At 45.6% G+C, this 20,437-nt stretch overlaps 3 protein-coding genes across 4 annotated transcripts; 1 reads left to right on the top strand and 2 right to left on the bottom strand.

Annotated features, from left to right (window-relative positions):
* Nucleotides 1–373: 373 nt before the first annotated feature.
* Nucleotides 374–5,720, bottom strand: LOC128309441 (ras GTPase-activating protein 1). Its single transcript, XM_053045830.1, has 8 exons — nucleotides 5,576–5,720; nucleotides 4,788–5,193; nucleotides 4,565–4,684; nucleotides 3,511–4,496; nucleotides 3,101–3,447; nucleotides 2,114–3,026; nucleotides 1,897–2,050; nucleotides 374–1,805 (listed from the first exon to the last, which is right to left on the bottom strand). Exons 2-8 carry the CDS (start codon nucleotides 4,957–4,959, stop codon nucleotides 1,654–1,656), a joined length of 2,844 nt encoding a protein of 947 aa, XP_052901790.1. The 5' UTR covers nucleotides 4,960–5,193; nucleotides 5,576–5,720; the 3' UTR covers nucleotides 374–1,653.
* A 412-nt stretch (nucleotides 5,721–6,132) lies between these two features.
* On the bottom strand, nucleotides 6,133–7,603 carry LOC128297169 (iron-sulfur cluster assembly 1 homolog, mitochondrial). Of its 2 annotated transcripts, none has more exons than XM_053032760.1 (6): nucleotides 7,564–7,603; nucleotides 7,048–7,175; nucleotides 6,903–6,956; nucleotides 6,752–6,827; nucleotides 6,505–6,579; nucleotides 6,133–6,431 (listed from the first exon to the last, which is right to left on the bottom strand). In XM_053032760.1, the coding sequence occupies exons 1-6, from the start codon at nucleotides 7,580–7,582 to the stop codon at nucleotides 6,328–6,330; spliced, it is 456 nt and encodes a 151-aa protein (XP_052888720.1). In that variant the 5' UTR covers nucleotides 7,583–7,603; the 3' UTR covers nucleotides 6,133–6,327. The 2 variants fall into 2 exon arrangements, with proteins under 2 accessions (XP_052888720.1, XP_052888721.1); XM_053032761.1 differs by lacking the exon at nucleotides 7,564–7,603 and adding an exon at nucleotides 7,249–7,266.
* A 48-nt stretch (nucleotides 7,604–7,651) lies between these two features.
* LOC128310849 (protein prenyltransferase alpha subunit repeat-containing protein 1) lies at nucleotides 7,652–10,425 on the top strand. Its single transcript, XM_053047582.1, has 3 exons — nucleotides 7,652–7,905; nucleotides 8,616–9,085; nucleotides 9,196–10,425. Exons 1-3 carry the CDS (start codon nucleotides 7,823–7,825, stop codon nucleotides 10,002–10,004), a joined length of 1,362 nt encoding a protein of 453 aa, XP_052903542.1. The 5' UTR covers nucleotides 7,652–7,822; the 3' UTR covers nucleotides 10,005–10,425.
* The last annotated feature ends 10,012 nt before the right edge of the window (nucleotides 10,426–20,437 follow it).

Genomic DNA, 20,437 nt, shown 5'->3' with positions numbered 1-20,437 from the left:
CCTTAAAGTTAAACTTCTGGTTTGATTTAGCGTTGTCTCTAGATCTATCCCTGGATTGTTATTAATGTTCATTAATCTACGTGAAAACAAAAATTCATTACGACAAAAAGGCGAAAAGAAATACGAACGAACACGATTGCGCGCGAAAGATTTGTCTTTTGTTTCATGTTTTACACCGGTGAGCGGCATTAAGGTTAGGTGTTTTAAGCTTTTTTCTTACTGAGACTGTTCATCTCTTGTTTTAAATTTGGAAAAGTTCTGTAACAAAAATGTCGTGGGTAAAAGGGACAACAAAGGAACGAACAATTCCCATAACCAGACCAAGCCTACCCTTACAGTGTTGGCCTCGGCTACATTCCCCAACCCACGGCATGTTACGAGGATATAAAGAATAGTATACAAAAAGGAAAGCTACTGTACGAACCACAATTATTCACTACGCTTTCACGCACAGCAGCAGCTGACGAAAGAAAGCTTGTATAAAACCCTTTTTCACGACGAGACTAGTGTTGTAAATGGATACACAATTCACAGTGTTAGTTTACTTTAGCCGGCGCAGCGAGCACCGGCCACGGAATAATGAAGGAGGTGAAAACATCATCACGATCTATGCAAAACTATGCTCGATTGCTCTCTACGATGTTCGGTACATGATAAACTGGTTGCTATGTATGGGTCATTAATGAACGTTTCATTTACCTACAGGCGTAAGTTGTTATTTTGCTTTGTTGTTGCTGGTATGTTGTGTATCGTTTATATAAATTGTTGAATTAAATCGTTTCGCAAATAACACACCAGTCAATGCATCAATCTGAGGAAGAAAACAATCAGTCGTTCCGAAAGGAGGGAGGGTTTTTTTCTTCGTGGAGTGTGATGCTTAAAATGAGGAGCATAACATCAAGTGAAAAATTAATTCCAAACGTCGGTCATTTGTTCCCTACAAGTCCTTTTTGCCATTACTGGGGTTTCCATCACAAAACAGAAAACGTTTCACAACGAATATCCGGTTGTGGTGCTTAGCGATCACATAATGAAATTTACCTTTCAATAATGCGAAACTTGTAAATCAACTGTATGATGATTACCAATGCGTGAAGATTACACACAAATTATATTTTCCAATATTATGGTTCTGCAAAATACCGCAGCAATTTGTAGATCGAATTCCTCTTTCACATTGAGAGTCATCCTGCTATTGCTGATTGCGTGTTTCAGTCATCTATTAGCCTAAAGTCAATTTCTCCTGAGTATATGGTAATCAATTCACTTACATTGGGTCACGTAGACGTGCGTGTAAAAAAAGAGAAAGAGACAGAGATAGAGGGTGACAAAAAAGCATACACACACGCTTCAGGTCCCCGTATCAGCAGGGGCCAAGACAAAAGGTAATATGGGGACAGTAGCATACATATAGCGGGAAAACGTGTACCCTAGAAGAATTAGATATTGTGCGAATGTACCAAAACTATCCTTCTCTCTTCGGTTGTTCCATTCTATCGTCTGCATACCACAAAGGTACAGTACAACCTACATCTTTCGACGAGACTAACAAAAACCCTGCATCCATTTCACAGTGACGATACAGTGGCGTAGAAAGACTGACTCGTTGCTTGTTGGGGGGCCATCTGGTTCGTCTGCTCTTGGCTAAACTGATTAGCTGATCATTTCGCGATACTTAAGCTTGTGTTTCGAGAGCATCTCCGTCACGGTTACGAGCTTCTTCAGTGCGTTGTTCGTCTTGCTCATGGCTTGCAGCTCCGGCAGATACGACACACAAATGTGGTGCAGTGTGGCGAGTTCGCGGCCTGCAAATGTAACGAGAAATAGCATACAGATAAAGGATTCTTGTCGAATTATGCATGGAATGCTTCACAGTACTAAAGGAGTTGACATTACCTGCATCGGAGCTGGACAATGTGCAGTTGTTTTGTTCCTGCATGCACCCGGGTGGTGGATTGGGATCCGTAACGGACGACAGCTGATCGAGAAATACAATCATGCGTTCCTTATTTTTTAAGATGAACGGATTTACTACTTCCATGTACGGTTCCTGAATGATACAAAATTTAACATTAGTAGAAGATCTCGCTAAACACATCTCGATCGTGCTCACCTTGCCACCGAATTCGACGAGATTGGCCAGGTTTTGTAAACATTTCGCGACCATGATCAGCGATCTGGTCGCCATTTGGTGTGGCGTTTCATTGACTAGACCGAATTGACGAGGATTGAGCAGGGCGGGACAGAGCAGCCGCAAAAAGATGAATCCGGATACGACGCGCGTTCGTACCAAGCGCTCGTTCGGCGAGGGCCACTTGGCCACGACTGATTTCTGCAAACAGTTGCAGATATACCGCACCGTGCGTGGACACGCATCCGGCGAGGTGAAGATCGACTGTGTCACCTGGTCGAGAATCATTAGCAAAAATTCCGCATTCGAGCAAGCGTCATCGTTGACATCCATTTTCGTTGGATTCAGTTCGGCCGACTGCTTGCTGTCCAGTATTCGCTGCACCGTATCGGATACGGCCGACTGGAGGAATAGCGTACACTCGGCACGCATGTACAGATCCATCAGGGTCGTTGCAAGCGATGCTCCACGGAACAGGGTGGAGGTTTCATTCTCGCGTGCCACTTCCGCCTGGCAAAGGATTCGCAACAGCTCCGTTTCGCGCTTTTCGTGCCGGAACACCTTCAGCAGTGAGGTGGCAAGCGGGATGCGATCGTTGTGGCATATCTCGGATAAAGCCCGAACCGCGTTCAGTTCCGACTCGACCAGCAGCTGCTGCAGCGGACTGTATTCCTCGCATGGCATGACGAGATCGTCCAGGTACCGTATGCGCAACCGGATCGAACCCCACTCACCCATCGGTGTCATACCGTTGAGCGGGAACCATTCCTCCGTTTCCTGTCCATTCTTGAGGCTGCACAGGTCGACCGTCAGCTCGGCTACTTCCGAATCTTTGCCACGTTTGCCACGGCTGAGCACGGTAATCGTAACCGTAACTACATCCGGCGGAACATCGCTGTAGGGAATGGAAGAAAATTTACGTCAGCAAATGCTCGTGCCTTCTCCCCGATCTTATTGGAAAACACTTACTCCAGGACGAATTCCTCCTCCCATACGGGATCGGGTGCCGTCTTAACGCGCGTCTTGCCCACCTTCACCTGGTTCAGCGAAACGACACAGTACGGGTGGGGCACTAGCTTAAACGGCAATCGATGCGCTTCCAGAATCTGCAGATTAAGACAGCGTAGCTCGCGCAGCCGCGGAACCTTTGATTGCGCTTTGCTTAGCTGAGAGACACAGTGCGATTTTAGCGCCGATATCCACTCGACGTAGCATTCCTGATTGTTGGCACAGAGATAGGTGATGGTAGCGAGACACGGAAGCGCTCTTTCCACTATCTGGAAGCAGTGTTGTCGCTCCCAAAATGATTCATGGCACTGTAGACAAAAACCTATCATTAGACAAACAGAAACTGTTATTGGCACACGGAGTTTCCTTACCTGATACAAATACGCGCACGAAAGATCAATCAAACCCTTCGGCTTTGTCTTCTTCGGATTGTCGTAGAAGCACAGGTGGGTTTCGGAACCCTCCACAAGCAGGGCGAAGAACAGCTGCTTCCATTTGGCCGTTTTGTCCGATTTCTTCAACAAGTACCCTTGATGCTTGATACCCTTCGTCTTTTTCAGCATGTTCTGATCGCGGCACTCGCGCAACGTTGCATAAATTTTTTCCGCCGCGCTGGCCAAATTTGTCGGGGGATGGTATTCCGGCTGACTCCCATTGATGACCGGATGCATCAGCGTGTGTCCCTCCACGATCTGTTCCTTCCGGTATCGATTGATCACCGCATCGAGGCATTCGAACGTACGACCACCCATCAGATAGCGTACGCCCTTCTTCTCGATGCGGAACCGCTGTATCTGATTGTTGATGTGAAAGAACAGCGAATAGTCCCCAGGTGAATTGTCGCTCGGACGCACCAGAAAGCTTCCCGGACCCGCCTTCACCAACATGTCGACCGCCTCGTTCTTGGTGCACGTCGGATGGAACCATGGAAACACCGTATTCGGATCGATCGCCGGATCCAGATCCTCCACCAGCTCGCGAAAGATCATACCCTGTTCGCCGGTCCTATGTGCTGTCACCCACAACCACCCGTCACCCATATCATTGTGCACGAAGAAAATGTCACCCTTCTGGAACGTCAGCTCATCCGTGTCGGGCATCTTAGTGTACGGCAGGATCGCCACAACGCGCTTCTTATCGTTGACCGGTTCTGGCGGCGGTACGGGCTGCACGAGCCGCTCGCGTTTGAGCAAATCGCTACACGAGGTGTAATAACCGACCAAATCACTTAGCGAGAAAAACTGCCGGCCACCAATGTAAAAGTCACCACACACTGCGGTAATGCGGAAATGGTTGATACCGGTGCGACCGAGGTAGCTCAGCACGTACGAACCGGGTTTGCGATCGCTTTCGCGAACTGTGAAAGAAAACCGACCGATAGGTAATTATCACTCTCAGAAACCCGGTTGGTTCGTAAAAACTTACCCAAATAACTGCCCAGTTTGGTGGTCGATTTCAGCCGCTGCTCGGCACTGTATCGATCGAGCCTCCCATGGTACCATTCACTCTCCGGTGGAGCAGTAATGGCCGGACGGTCGAATGCACCTGTGCAGGTCGTCGGAACCGCGAAGAGAAATGAGGATTATGAAAAAAACAACACAAATACCAAAAAAGAAAGTTCACTGAGGGCTAATCATTGTCCACATACCGTTCAGTGTTGCCGGACCATCGAACTCGTCCTGATCCAGTTCCTGAGCGATATCGGCCAGATCAATGCCACCGCCGTCTTCCGAGCCAGTGGACGGTGAACCGAGCTTATCACGATGGAAACCACTACCGAGCGCCCCACCGCTGCTACTTAATCGCATCATGTCACCCATGCTTTTTCGTTTGTTGCGGATTCAATGTTAATTACTCCCTCGTTCTCTTCACGCTGATTCCTATTGCCTTGCTGTTCCTTCTGTTTCAATCTCCTTCCGCACACAAATTCGATACGCAATCGTTTTCTCACACGTTTCCTTTGTTTGCACCGTGGCTCGGCAAGCGCAACGGAACGCGGCAGTCAGTGCATTACACTGGTGCAGTACGATGACGATTCGGCAACGGCACTGCGACTGGAAAGAAAAGAAGAGCAACAAAGCACATGGAAATAGGATAAAGAAGGTGCTGAAATACGGTCGGCAAGCGATCGTTTTGATGCGTGTTGCCCATTTCGCGGTCCAAACTGTTCCGTAGGGGGTGTTTGTGCGTGTGGAACGAGATGACACAAAACAAAATACAAAGCGTATTTGGAAAGGCCACTACGGGTAGCAGCCTCCCTTTGGGTAAAGCACACGCACGCCGCGACATACATGAAACAACATCCAGTCCTCCCAGTCGCTGTGGAGTATCGGGAAAATGGCAATTGGATATGTTTCGGCCACGTACTGATAAAAGCAAAAGAATCGGGCAGCCAACAGCCGAAATGTGGCGTTTGATAATATTTCAATCACTCACATCACTCCCATCCAAAAAGGACGACCGATTAGCAGCAACAATACCACCGGAACACTACGGCATGCTATATCATTGTGTGCAAACGGTAAGGACGATGCGGTTTTCACACCAGTTTTCAACGATTTCATCCACTTTTTTGGCCAATTTTCACTATGATTAACACGACTTTTCCTCCCGTGCGATAGTGATGATTAATCCACCAAGGAGAGCGAGAAATCGAACACAAGACCGAATGGACAAAAAAAACTTTCATCTCGTGAGAAAATCTCTGCGCTCTTTTTCTCTCTCTATCTCTCGCGATTGTTTACACGCGTGTCGATGATAACGGGTTGGTTACTTACAAGTGTTTTCAGTTTGGCAGGTAACATCGCGAAAAAATAATGTCGATCAAATGGTTGGTAAATTATTTCAATTTTCATTTGCATTTGATTTTAATATCTCAACTAATAGTTGTCGTTGAATAATTGTGTGCTTTTGAAAAGCAGTTCCATGTTGTATGCTACATACATTTGAATTGGTACATCTTGGCAAGCAAAACACCCAAACAGACCACACCATTCAAATTATCAACACATCTAATTTATTACACTCAAAATAATGCTACTAAGCTAGGTTGTGTTATGTACAAGACAAAGTGGATTTCCTCAAGCTAGATTTTACAAATCTAAATTAACAAGCCCCATAAAAATGGGAGAAGGGCACAGCAAAGCTACTTATACAGAACGACGAACTGTTTCGTACTATGTCTTCAATTACATGCTGAAAGATTCGCCACACCCACACGTGCCCTTGATGTTGGGATTATTAAATACAAATTCCGATGAGAGCTCCGTTTCTACATAATCCATCTCGGTGCCTACAACGAAACATGATGCAATAGACATTATGCGCTTTTCACATCAGACATTAACAAATTCTGCACCAATTACCTAAAAGGGATAATTGTGCCTTCTTGTCGATAAGTACTTTCACCCCATCCTGTACGACTTCTTCGTCCATTTTGTCTGAAATTAAATAAAAAGTTACACAAATTAAGCACGGCTACCGTGTTTCTCTCGTGGGAAATGTCATGCACCACAGGATGACTATCATATGTGCGGTTTGTTTTGGTTTTATGTAATCAATACCAAAGGCGGGCCATTTCGCACGTTCGCACATAAAACACATTAAACGAACCTTTTGTTGAGGCGTAATCCAGCGTGTAAGATAATCCATTGCATCCTCGTTGTCGTACACCAACCTTTAGGCCAATCTGAAAGCATAGAAACAAATCAAAACTTACTGCACAACATTGAGAGAAGAGAGGATCATTGTTTGCTTCACTTACAAATTCGTTTTTGCCTTCAAGCAATTGCTTTATCCTGTTCACTGCTGCCGGTGTCTAATCAGGTAATAAAGAAAGAATATAACTTCAAATGTAAGCTTGCCTCTGATTTTCCTCCTACCAGATCAAATGGATCGATAGAACTTACCAGAGATAGTGCAGCTCTCATTGGAAGCAGCTTCCGATGCTTTACAGCACGCACTGTGGCTGTCGCCACGATTTTTGATGCCATTTGCTGCAGAGATTGGCTGCGGTTGTCGCGAAAGAACGTTTTTCCTACAATAGTTAATACATAATTGAGATGTTATTGGTGTTTTGTACACAATTTCACAACTATTTTCCTCCCTACCGCACGTACACCACGATTTTGAAATATCGAAAGCAACTTTTTGACAGACGCTTATGACAGCTGATCATTGTTTATTTTTATCGTTGCGCAAATTGTGTGTGTGCGTTTATTGTGCTTTCAACGCTTTTTTATCGAATGGTTTCTTTAAAATAATATTTAAATCGTTTCACCAAAATGTGTCCTAAAATGCGTCATCCCCGAAAAAGTGTTTCGAAAAGCATTTAAAATATGTATCGATTATTTTAAAAAATTGTGTTTTGGATCCATCAAAAAGAGAGACAGAACAACAATAACACAGCGCTCTCTCGCTCTCACCCATCAAGTGATCTGTCATTCTCGTGGAAGAGATTGTTTTTGCCCGTCCTTAGAAACATCCGCACCGTACCTATATAAGAGGCAACAAGATGTTCATTGATGCTTGATTTTCATCTCAGAACGATCTATTCCTATCGTAAGAAGCACAGGGCGCACCAACGCGTCGCCAACAGTGTCACGGTGCTCGTGCGTGAATATTCGAACAATAGCGCGGCAGAAAATCAGTGTTTTTTCCGACTACACCCACCCGATCGTCGATATGGGACAGGATGATGAGGATATCGCTTTCAGCGAGAAGATTATCAACGAGATCGATGGAGTGTTCATGCGTGATCCGGATTTGTAAGTATTGCACTGCAAAACGGGTGTCTTCCCTCGGTAGCCCATAAATTCCGTAGTTCTTTTCGGTAGCGACTCCCGGTGCGGCTGGGAAGAACCGCGGATGCGAGAAAAGATCATGCCATTCACTGCAAGATGATTGCGGAAAGTGGAGCATCGCTTTAGCCTAGCGGCACTTGATGATCAACGGCATTGAGCCCGTGCAAGAGGTCAAATAAATTAAGCGAAGAATTAAAAGAAAGGCACGCGAACTGGTGCGAACGATATATGCGAGTGTTTTTGGATGCGCATTCCGGGACACGGGCAGCTTTTCCACAGTTGGAACCACAACGAGCGCGCTTTGTGCGCGTCCTTCAGGGTTTGGTTTATTTTTCCCCAACCGAAGTGCCTCGCCATTTATCGCGCGAAGGTGGCTTGGCCTTGAAAGGCCACAAAACAAAAGGCACAAAGAACGAGTAGTACGGTGCTGATAGATGGTTCTGCAAAACGATCTGGTTGTGCGCGTTGGTGCAATAGCACCGTCGTAGCACGGGCCTTCATTTGATTGGAAGTAATTCCGCATAATTGGTGGTAGCAATTTATTTTGATTAAGATGAAATTCCAGCTCCTGTGGGGCTTGGCCCTGCGTACCTATTCGGACCGTAAATAACTCTCCCTTTCATTTCTGTCACGTAATGTAATGTGCTCGTTTTTTTTTCTTTCTTTCGTTGTAGAGTTGGATTTGAAATCATACCGATGCCACTGAATCAAAACAAATCCCCGGTGATCCACGTGGAGCACAATCTCGGATTACAATCATGGTGCATTGAGTGTGTGTACACCTATTCGCATCGTTTGATATTGCAATATCGCAACGAGTGCAAATCATCGAATACATTTCCGGCTGCCTGCGGATTAGTCGCTTGGAATGTGTCCGACAAGGGCAAACTCAGCACGGTGGCAGGTGGTCCCGGCCCCGGCAGCAATGCTAGCAATGGTACGAACGTTCCCATCATCAAGTACCTAAACTGTGCAATACTGATTAACCCGGATGTGGCCACGTTTTGGAACCTGCGACGGCAGCTGTTTGCGAAGAATCGCTTGGACATCGCCAAGGAGTTCCATTTCTCAGCAATTGTTCTTAGCAAAAAACCCAAATCGAATGAAGCTTTCGCTTACAGGCGATGGTTGTACCTGTTTCAAAGTGAGTAACCGTGTCCATTAGTAGCATGTGGAAAATAGCACCCACTAATGAAAAGTGGCCGTATGTAGGCAATCTTGGAGCTAATTGTCACACATTCCTTTCTTTTACAGGTACCGACGCCATCGATTGGGCGTTCGAGATAAGCTTGTGTGAAAAATGTGCGGACAAGAGCAATACCAACTATCACGCCTGGTGCCACCGGCAGTGGGTGCTCGTGCAGGCACCCGACCTTCTCAAGTACGAGGTGTACAAGACGGAAAAGTTTATCCGCAAGCACATCCACGACTACAGCTGCTACAACCACCGGCAGTTTGTGCTCTCGCAGATATTCGAAACGTGCTGCTACGACAAGGAGGACGACGGTTCCGAGGATATTGCGGAAACTATCGGTGACGGCAGTTTGCAGACTGCTGGACGTAGCCGAAAATATAATGCTCTCTGCACGCTTATCGAAGCGCTGACCGGTGGAAGAGCTGTACCGTCGCCCACGGACGAAACCACGGTGAACAATCTCCTTCGCTACCTGCTACCTGCCATTACCAAAGAGCACGAACTGAACCAACACCGTGTGCAAACCTTCCTGTACTGCTTGAATCTGGCCGCACACGATCTGCGTCTGTGCGATGAGCTGAGCACGTTGCACAGCGCTTCTCAAGCGCTCGAAAACCATCGGAAGTTTATGGTGAAGTTTCTGGTCGATCGGCTACGGGTTGGGTCGGGCTGGCTGCTAAACACATCGGCCGCCATCTATGCCAACCCAGGCGGATGCCAACAACCACTGTCGAAAGTAACGCGCCTCGACGAGGATGCGAGCGAGTTTCTGCAGGCGCTGAAAGTGCACGAACTCCACCGATCGCACGATAATCCCCGGCACGGTCAATGGTGCAAAATGTTTCTGGGAATTGTGCCGGAGCAGTAAGCAAAGCAAACCGGATTCGCTTCGTTCATGTTCCTAGTCAGTGCTCTTTTTTGCGTATCGTTAAACCGCGCTGCTCCTGGTACCCTCCCACTGGTACCCTGCCTGGTTCTTCGTTATCCTTGCCCTTCAAATCGCAAATGCATGTGTATGTGATAACGATGTTAAGTTTTCGAATGAGAGTTTATGATGATTATTTGTTTTGTTTTATCCATTTGCAAAAACGGAAGACACCACGTGCTTATTTAAAAAATCCCCTTTTTGTGCAATCATATTGCTGTAGAAGGTAGAGTTTGTCGTCGCTTCGCGCTTCATCCACGTTTGTCGACGCACGCTCGTACGCACAAGGGGCTCGATTTCGTAAAAGAAAACAGTAGTGATTTTTTTTGTCTTTAACAATCAATAAATGACAACATTTTTGAGATACAAAAAAATGCACATTGTGTTTTTTTAGCTTATCAAAAATTCTTTATGTTGTTGCAACAGCGTCGTACAAACCAACTCGTTTAACCACAGCGTAAGCGCTCTCATGCGATGCGTTCTCTATCTCTATCTCACACTCTCTTGCAATCGCTCGCTCGCAAATAAAGTGTGCAACAGAGTGTGCGCGTGTGTGCGTGTTGCACAAGCATAAATTTTTCCTTGCAGTCTCGCACGTACATCGGATGTTGTCTGTCTGATTCTCTGTTGTGACAGGGTGTAAAATCGAAAACTTTTCAATGAAAATATGTCCCCCCACGAGTGTATCCATCGGCCGGTAACGTACCACGGTCCTTTCCGGCCACAGACGTAAAGCAAACGGTTGGGGGTCGGTATCATTTCCGTTTTGGGTGTGAAAATAGAACAAACAAGCAAAGAATTGTCCGTGGCGCGTCCGTGGCGCAGAGTTGTGTGCGGTGGTTGGAGGTGTTTGGTGTACGGAAAGCAGCAGTAGGGCTTTTGCGTTGAAATCGGCGCGCGGGTTTGATTTGCCGATTTGCATAGGAAAAGTGCTGCAGTAAGTATTTATCGCTCTGCGAAAGGAACGTAAACAAAAGGTGACACAAACCAGTGGCCAGTGTGTGGTGGGTTTTTGGTATGGATCCTTCGCAAGAAGGAGACGTACTTAGTATTTTTTTTTATTATGCTCAGACGCGCAAAGAAGAAGGTGAAAATATAATTTCCCTCCCCCGCCTATTGCCATGGTAACCGTACCGAGGCGTAGTAATGAGGAGGTTGTGAAAACTGTGGATTTCCACTGACGCGCTGCTAGTGCGTAGTATTGACTTCATTTTCCCCAAACGCAAATGCCTGATTGTTTTATGCAAACCTCCTTTAGTAGAGTTGTTGTTTACGCGTACACTGCGTTAAAATAAAAACACACACACCAGTACAGCTAGGAAGGTGAACGGGTGGGGTGATGTTGTCTGTCAACGCGAGGAAAATCGACCGCTAACATGAACTGTGTAGAGTTAACCCTTAAAGCGAATCATTACATCACAGCAGTTGGTACTGCGGTGCGAAAGAGATAGCAATTTTACAAGGAAGCGGAAAAAGGGCAAAGGGAGTGGGGAAGGGGGGAAGAACCTATTAGACCTTGAGGTGCCTTTTGTAAAATCGTTCAATTTTGTTACGAAAAAAAGCAGATATTTTTCCACTCGGCGCGTGCAATACAAAACGGTTGTCTGCGGTTACGGTTCAATTTACGACTCGATTTTCTACCAAAGAAACATACATACACACACACACACAGGTGTATACATTCCATAGGAATGTTGAATAAAAGAACGAAAGGCACACATGCGTGTTGTGGTACGCCGGCAATGAGAAAATACCTTTTCCACCGTTTCGACAACGATATATCCTTTCCCGGCTCCGGAGAGAAGAAGAGTTTCTGGGGTGGAAAATCGCTTACTTCTAGAGAGACAGAGAGAGAGAGAGAGAAAGCGAGCGAACAGGATGATCATGAAACGACGTTCCCAGTCCAGGTCACTAGATGATGTGCATGGGCTACTACGGTATAATTCGTAGTCTTCCACCTGAATTTCTGGAGGTGTGTTGTAGGCAGTAGCGCTTGGCCGTACAAAACAGTTTTCCCCCTCTCGGTGTGTGTATCGAATCGAAGAAATTAGAACCGAACTCCGAACGAATCGTGTATCTCTGGCCCGTGGTTCAGCAGCAAGTCCTTGCACAATTTTGCTAGCTGCAATGGTTTCGCGTTTTTGCAGATAAAGATCCAGCGCAAAGTGTGGGAGTGAGGGGAGGGTTCTTAAGTGAATCGTAATCATCATGTTGCGGGATGAGAACCGGGTCCTGGGCTGCACACTGCAAAGCGTTGCCAATCGTTCGATGGTAGTGTGATCGATAACCTGCCGTGCCGTCTCGGTGGAGAACTAAGAGTGTGTTGCGCCATGTGTACCAGCTGCGTTACAAACGTTACAATGAACTGCCCCGTCGTCAGTCACTTGCCCATCCGAAGGCGAAACATTTCCGGGCATTGAGGTGTGGTGGTGGTGGTGGTGCCAGTGGTGGACGATCGTTTAGCCGGATCTAGTTCCGTGGATCGCGATGTGATTGCCGGCCGCGACCGGTTCCTTCGGATCCCCTTCCTTTGCTTTTATCTGCTGCTGATCCGAATACTCGTGACGACCAACCGGGCCGGGAAAATGCTGCGAAAAAACCGTAGCCTGGCCGATCTGAAGGGGTATGTGAGTGTGTGTGTGTATGAGCGTCTGTGTCTGTTTTTCTTTACATCCTTTCATCTACTGCTTCCCACCGTGTACCATACCTTCCAAATCATCTCTCGAACGTGGGCTCCAATGGCTCTTACAGTACAACAGCTTCCACCGGAGAATCCTTCACTACTGCTCACGGAGCGCTGCTGATGGTTGTCATCCTGACAGTTGTCAGTGTGTGCTCCACAGCAGCCCACTCACCCTCTCCCACCCCTTAGTTTCCCCTCAGTTGCCTACAGCTCATTCCGACGTGGCTTTAAAGCATAATGTTGGTTATTTCGTTACATAATTGGAGCACACACTTATTGCATTGATTTTCCCTCAGACCTCCAAAAAACTTGAACACGTCCACCCCCCAAAAAAGGAGTTGCTGCCCCAGTAGAAGTATTTTTTCTTCAGAAAACACACAATCGCACGCATTACATCCGCCCACCAACCCCCGGCTAGAAAGTATGTAATGTAAAATGTTTCCAGCTCGGGCCAGTCCCGAGAGCATCCCTGAGCATTGATAAGCGCCCACGTTTACGCCCACCAACCCCAAAAGTTATGTTCTCCCTGTTGCGATATTCGGCATCCGGTTGAAGGTGATATGTCAAAAAAAAACCTTTTGCCGATTATGCTGACACACACACGCAAGAGAGCGAGAGAGAGAGAGAGAGAGAGAGAGAGAGAGAAAGAGAGAGAAAGATGCATCACTTGAAGTTCAATTGAGCTATCACAAAATTTAAGAGAATACCCATTCAATAATGCTAATAACGCCTGTCTGACCCCTGAAACATAAATGTGGTGGGGTTTTGTGCAAAGAAAAATGGAAGACAGTTAAGGACTCCAACACTCCTTCACACTTTAAAATTTATTTCAGTACAATAATCCTTGTTTAAGTTTGCTAAATTTTAATATTTCAACCGCAAGAGAGGCATGGCATTCTATTCCAAACCCTTCCATCTGCATCAGTAGCAAGTCACACGAAAAAAAAAAACACAGCGCAATACAACATAGCCCATTCGAGTTCCATTCTAAGGACAGTAGTTTGTGCAATAGAAATTGAAACACACATCTAGTGCATCGTTTGCCCTTCCTCCCCCTAGTTCCCCCTTTGCAAAAAAACAGTAGGAAGAAGTGGCGGTTGGCTTACCCGTATCCCTTTCACCTGTTTCACCACCTCGTCCACTGCTCGTTCCAGATCGCCCCGCAAGGGCTTAGCGAAATCGTTCCATGCCAAGGGCGGAATTGTTGCAGCCGAATGTGCTCGCCTGGACATTGAAGGGTAAGTTGCTGCCCGCTGCCTTTTTCTTTCCCGATTTCTTTCTCGATGTTGATGGCGAAAAGGGCGAAGAAAACGCGAAACGTCTTGCCCAGCAGATAGCGATCGCTTGTTGCCAGAAGAACACAACCACCGCATGTGTGTGTGTGTGTTGTATAATCTCCTGCAGGAATAGTTGTGTAACACCAACAGCAGAATGTCTCTTTTTGTTTTACTTTCTTATCTTGTCGTGCGTTGTTTAGAATAGATATGAATGGATTATGTTATGCAAAACACTTTTCAAACACCTCCAAAGCCACACAACTGAATGTGCCGATAGTCGTGTATAAATGTTGTTTCATATTTTTTCCTTTTTTGCATGAACAATTTTGTGTACATCCTAAGCTGCGAATCGAACACATTGATCACATCTTGCTGTTCCCATGCAAAACTGCGTCATTCTCACACACCCCAAGCGGTCTCACATCCACCGATCCACATTCATCTTGTTGTATTATGCATATCCATTTTTCCTTCGGTTTTTCCTTTTCATCTCCGAATAAGTATTGCTCTTCTTTGCTGTCTTTGCTGGCGGTGTATCCATGTCGTGCTTTAATATTTCACTCTAGCAGTAAGCAAATATTTAAACAAATTGATGCGAAAGTTCCACGATTCCACCCGCTCCCTTTACGCGTAATGTAAATTTGAAACCACCGAAAACCGTTTTAATAAAGTATATATTAATAAAAAAATACTGTCGAAGGATGTCGTTATCGAACAGTTTAACGTATAAAGCGTTAAAGCTTTCTACTACATTCAATTCTTTAGGTTCAATTTTTACTGGAATTTTACTTACTTGTGGCCAAGGTTTTTCCAAGGATTAATTGTAGCGTTTTGTGGTGTCCATAATTCGGGAAAAGCGAGTCGGAAAATGAGCCATCCCAAATGGCAAAAAGTTTGCATTTACAAGATTCACTATTGGTTAAAATTTGTAATGAAACGATAAAGATAGCATAAAGAATATAATTTTACCAAAAAAATCTTCGAACGATGTAACAAAAAAGTAAACATTTTGTATGGGAAAGTTGAACTTTTGCTCATCAGATATCTCGAATTGATGAAGATGGTGAAATTGAAATAATATCCTTACCCCCCATTTTGGATCATTTTTAGAAGGATTACAAAGTTTCATACCATTAGGATTGCGATTTCTTCCCGCCGGGATAGAAATAAGTTAAAAAACAATATTTTTTGTTATTCAAAGCCATTTCTGCGTTATGGTATAGGTGTAGTTAAGTAAAAACGTAGACAGGGCTTGGTAGTGTTTAGTTTTGAACATGGTACGGCGTAGTAGAGGTTTGTGACTTACCTAGCAGGGCCATAGCTGGAATTGACAACAAGATAGCAATAAATCGATAGAATAGGTTTAAAACTCTGAGTAAAACATAAGATATAAGTATCTCCGGTATCTCAAATCGATCTTTCTTCGATATAACGTGTTGATATTCCTACAATGATTACGGATCTGAAAACTGACGAAATTCTGCGGTACCGTGATTGAGAGGATGATAAATAGATGGATGTTTGGACCCTGTTTGCAGGAAAATACAACAAAAAAGTCGCGACATTGACTAACTCTGCAACTAACAGCTCATGGAGTGTATAGTGCATTAGACCGGTCAGGCTCTCATGATATGGTCATGATTCATGACGTTAAAATGGACTACCCCGGACGATCCCAAATTGAGATGGCGTGACTGGGTCCGTCAGAAAATCCGGGATATTTGATTTCTCAGAAGACGCCGCACGGCCGTGAACGGTTTAGAGAACTCCTCCTATCTTTCGACTACGATGCAGTTGTAGCGCCAGATAAGTAACCAGGTGGAGTAGTGGACAGATAACAATCCAATTAACGACACTTTTGTGAACACGTTGTTTGTACCCGCTGGAATATAGCTGATGGGCTACGAACACGTGGCGACAGTCGATACAGCAGCGAAACACAAATGATGCATCAAAAACTTCACGAATAGAGCGCAACTAAAATGCAGCAATAAACTCAAACAGATAAACAATCGAGAAAAGCACAGAAGTGATTTTAAACTCCGTGTGTGGATAGTGCTGCAATAGTCTTCGCCGGCTGCTGCACGTGACCTTAAGTGCTGCAGCTTGAACTTCAGCCAAACTTTGTGGCAACTCCTGGAAACGCAAACACAAAACTCATACTCATGCACCTGTGTTGCAGCGGTTAGTTTCGTTGCGGATCATGAATATTGAATTTTCCAATTTCTTGCCCAGCAAGGTAACAGCGTAACCCATATTGGACCATCGGTTCAGGGGCGACCCAGCTGAATCCTGAAGCAATAATCCCTTTCTTAGGATTTACATGGTATATTCGCCGTATCTTTGCGAAATAATCACCCACAAGGGTCTGAGATTTTTATTGATTGTACAAATAGTACAACAAACCAAACAACTACAACAACAACAAAAAAACAGCCACTAAACAACATTGTTGTCGATGTGGGCTCAAGCACACCCATGTGTTGATTGATAAGATAGGGGGTTATTTTTTTTTTGTTTTATTACTTTGCGATCACGGAACAGGTGTTTCTGGAGCGGCTTTCTTATACTGCCCGTGGCAACGAATGAAACGGTCACGAAACCGAACGTCACAGTGCGAGTTTTTTTTTTGCGCTTTTCATAGATCAAAACACCTGCGCCAAATCAGTTAACATTTGCCGCTGTGACGGGACTTGCGCGTGGGCGAGCAGTCTGTGCAGTTCATTTCGCGTATCCTGACACGAATTTTCCTGCCGTTCCTGCAATCAAGTGTAAGCTGGAGATGTTCGTAAATTCGGTGTATAATTTGCCCGTTTTTAAAAATAGTGTGATCGTGCGTTGATCTTCTTCTGCGATGTGCGATCAACAGAGAGAGGGGAGGGACGTGAGTGTTTTGAGCAAAAAAAGAAGACAGTGAAAGTTCGCACAGAAAACCTTCACCCGGCACATTGGCCTCGAAACGGGCTTTAATCGCATTTCGCTGTGTGACATTTGTGTGAGCGTCGTGTGCGTCATGCAGTTTGGTGCTTGATGTGATTGACCTAAACCAGAACTCTCCAAACAGGTGGCCCTCGAGAGCCAGTCAGCCTCTGTGTAAGTGGCTCCCAACTACGGTAGCGGTTTCAACCAATGCGACCCGTGGACTGAAAAGTTTGGAGACCCCGAAGACCTAAACGGCGGTGCGTTTTGTGGCATCGACAGGTGATTTTTGATCAGCTGCAGTCAGTAGCCCGAGCCAACTAATTTGTGCTTCGCTTTACTCAGGTGCACAGTGCAGTGTTTTTGTACCACGCGTGCCGTTTGCAACGATAATTAGCAAGCTTAAATAACGATGATTATTAATCGCCGTATCGCTTATCTTGCACAACACTTTCCTGGTGATTGGTTTACATTGCCACCGACAAACACCATCAAAGTACGCGTTGTGTACGTCTGGAACAAGGGTGTTTTTTAGGGGATGGGGGATGATTCGGGGGGGGTTGTGGCCGTGTTATTTGTTAAGCATTAGACGCATGTGTACGTACTAGTGGATGTTACTCACACTTACTCACTACCGGTGCGAGAGAGAGCGAGAGAGTGTCAGAGAAAGAGAAATTGAGAGTAAAGAAAGAGAGCATTTCAACAAAACGGGGGGTTGATTTACTCTCTTATTTCTACGGATGCGAATGTGCAAAACTTTCAAAGAGATTAACCCTCAGCATTGGAGAGGGATGAAACGTTTTTTTCCCTTTTTGCTTAAATTAATAACAAACTAATAGACATTATAACAAATATGGATGGTATCATACTTGCTCTTAATGAAACTTTGATGATACCTTTGCCAATTTAGCTAACCTTCCTTCCTCACATTGGGTTTTGCCAATGGAAAGAAAGTACACCCCCCAACATAATGCAAAGGGGGGGCAACATATCGGCTTCACTCTCACGCTCTCTCGTGCAAACCGTGGCAAACGCACACTACGCCAGTCGGCACCGGACGGGGAACAAGCGGGTTCTTTCAGCGGCAACAAGAAAGGTACGCGTGGCCAATCTGCACAAAGCAAATGGAGGAAAATGGAGAGCAAAAAAAATAGCCATACCCACCAGAACCTCGATGTGGTGGCAGGCAAATTACAGTCTGGTAAATATTTACAACTCTCGAACGTGCTTCGACTGCCACGACGGTGTGGGTAATAAGCGAGTAGAAGAAGCGCATCTGTCTGCGCACACAAACACAAAAAAACCACCCCCCCCCCACCCCCCAAACCCCACCGGACACTGAGTACGATCTAGCTCGATCGGTACGGCGCCACCAAACTGTGGCACTTTTCCGCACTTTTATTCACGCATCGATCGTCGACCGTTGCTGTTGGAGCCGCCTTGCCGCGTGAAACCATCTCTTCCGAGAACCGCACGGGAAGAGTCATTGCGGCTTGCGTGATCGTTTTCGCACTCCACTAGAACGCGGATCATTGTAGCGAAAGGGTTTTTGTGTCCTCCCACCAATCGAGTGCACGGTAGGCAGGTTTTCAGCATCCCTTTTCGCATAAAGTGTCACGTGTATTTGTGAGCGCGCGCGTGTGTGTGGATCATTGTTTGTACAGTACACGTTTACGGAGTGCGATCACTCTTTGTGGAGTTTTGCTGCATGACAAGCAGCAGTTGGTTCGCGTCGCGTTCAGGTTGATGGTGTTTGATGTTGGTGGAAGTTGGCTTAAACGGTGAGAAAGTTACATCCAGCGTGTTGTGTGCCGGAACCCGCCAGTGCCTTAGTGTCTTAGTGTCTTAGAGCTTTATGCAGGCAGAAAACACTTACCGGGCCAACAAACAAACCCGATTAACCATCGCAAAGTGACGCAATTGCTGACGAATTTGCGAATAAATACGTGCGGCGCCGCTGTTTTCATATGTCGCGCAGGTTTTCACCGTTCCAACCGTTTGTGTTTGTTGTGCTTTTAGGGGTAGTGTACGGGTCTAATCGCGATCGTCAAAATATGGTCACAAATTGGGTAGATACGCAACGCAAAACGGTGTTGATACACTATTTTTGCAAACCTTTCTTTTTTGTAACGCAACCGTGTGTCATCAGCATCAAACATCAAGATCGGAGTTGCAAAAAAACAAAAACCCTCATACACACACACACACGGGGCCTTATTTTTAGCATTGCGTAGCATGGTCCATTCGCAAGTTCAGCGGGCATGTGATGAAGAGAAGCAACCAAAAACAAAAAAAACCCCGTCCACACATTAATATCATTTTCATGTGCAACGTGTTTGGACGGAATTTAGACTGTACGTGGTGACGGGGGTTGAAATACGTTAATGTGGAGCAGCATCCCACCACCAAAGCATGCAGGTGGAAGGGGATGGATATGAGGGTGGAGTTTGCAGTTCCACACACACACACACACACCACGATCCATTTTTGCTTGTTCGGTGTGCAGAGAAAGTGGCTAAGAAATGTAGAGCCGTCCCAATCTCTGCATACGCGTGTGGAGGATGGTGGTGTGAAATGAAGTGGCTGTGCCATTTTTAATGTCGCTCCGGAAGCTGTTCGCGAACCGTCATTCGGGTCGTCCTGGTCTTCGGGTGGAAAGTGTGCGTGCACGGTCGTAAACTTCTTCAGCGTGACAATCGTTGTGCAGTGTTGACGTAGCTTCCAAGTGGTGTATTTGCGTGTTGTTGTGCTGCTTCTTAGAGCATTAAGCCATCTTGGAGTACTGCTACCGTGTCCACCTGAAGCACCTCTTGGGGGGGGGGGGGGGGTTTCTGTCACGTTAGAACTTTTTGAAATGCGGCCATCAGAACACGCTTTAGAGAATGTACAGATAACACATCCAACAAGTGTGTTCTATTGTGAAGTGTGAATGTTTTAGAAAGAGGGAACTGCTACAGTCATAAATAGTATTCGACAATAGGATGTCTTTACTCTTCTGTAACCAAACAAAAAAAGGCCCAAACGCTCATCAAAAGTGACATTAAACTTACAGGCGTGAAAGGGCAGGAGCACAGTTGTGTTGAAGGTTCGGCAGGTTATAGAACGTTTTCAAATCTGGCATTTCTTAGGTAAAGAGAGTTAGTTAATGATACGAGTGATCCTTTTACATGATATTTTGGTGATCGATTTGCTCATTCTACAAGGAAGAACCGCAGATTAATGATGTCCATTCATCCAAATCTTTCGACACGTTGGATAAGTCACAGATATCTGGTTGGGAGAATAAGCATTTAAGAATCTTTCGTTTCCAATTTTTCTTCATATGATGAGGAATATATAGTGTTCCTATATTACCATATTGTCCCGGGGTTTCCGATCATCCAACAGTCGTTTTAGAAGAGCCCATGTGGTATAACGCAAAAGCTGATTTTTTACCGTAACAATTGTTCAGTAATTAATGTACAGTACTGAATCCAACCGTGATTTGCTCTTTGGCT

Source organism: Anopheles moucheti, chromosome 2, assembly GCF_943734755.1.
Source record: "Anopheles moucheti chromosome 2, idAnoMoucSN_F20_07, whole genome shotgun sequence".
NCBI lineage: Eukaryota > Metazoa > Arthropoda > Insecta > Diptera > Culicidae > Anopheles > Anopheles moucheti.
This window is presented reverse-complemented; position numbering and strand designations above follow the sequence as displayed.

Excerpts from the sequence above, each read along its gene's own strand:
- LOC128310849 (XM_053047582.1), top strand. The coding sequence starts at position 7,823 with ATGGGACAGGATGATGAGGATATCGCTTTCAGCGAGAAGATTATCAAC. Across the intron at positions 7,906-8,615 it reads TTCATGCGTGATCCGGATTT|AGTTGGATTTGAAATCATAC; the intron begins GTAAGTATTGCA and ends CTTTCGTTGTAG. Across the intron at positions 9,086-9,195 it reads ATGGTTGTACCTGTTTCAAA|GTACCGACGCCATCGATTGG; the intron begins GTGAGTAACCGT and ends TTTCTTTTACAG.
- LOC128297169 (XM_053032760.1), bottom strand. Across the intron at positions 6,828-6,902 it reads TTGAAGGCAAAAACGAATTT|ATTGGCCTAAAGGTTGGTGT; the intron begins GTAAGTGAAGCA and ends CTATGCTTTCAG. Across the intron at positions 6,580-6,751 it reads GGATTACGCCTCAACAAAAG|ACAAAATGGACGAAGAAGTC; the intron begins GTTCGTTTAATG and ends ATTTAATTTCAG.
- LOC128309441 (XM_053045830.1), bottom strand. The coding sequence starts at position 4,959 with ATGGGTGACATGATGCGATTAAGTAGCAGCGGTGGGGCGCTCGGTAGT. Across the intron at positions 4,497-4,564 it reads CAAACTGGGCAGTTATTTGG|TTCGCGAAAGCGATCGCAAA; the intron begins GTAAGTTTTTAC and ends TTTCTTTCACAG. Across the intron at positions 2,051-2,113 it reads TCGTCGAATTCGGTGGCAAG|GAACCGTACATGGAAGTAGT; the intron begins GTGAGCACGATC and ends TGTATCATTCAG.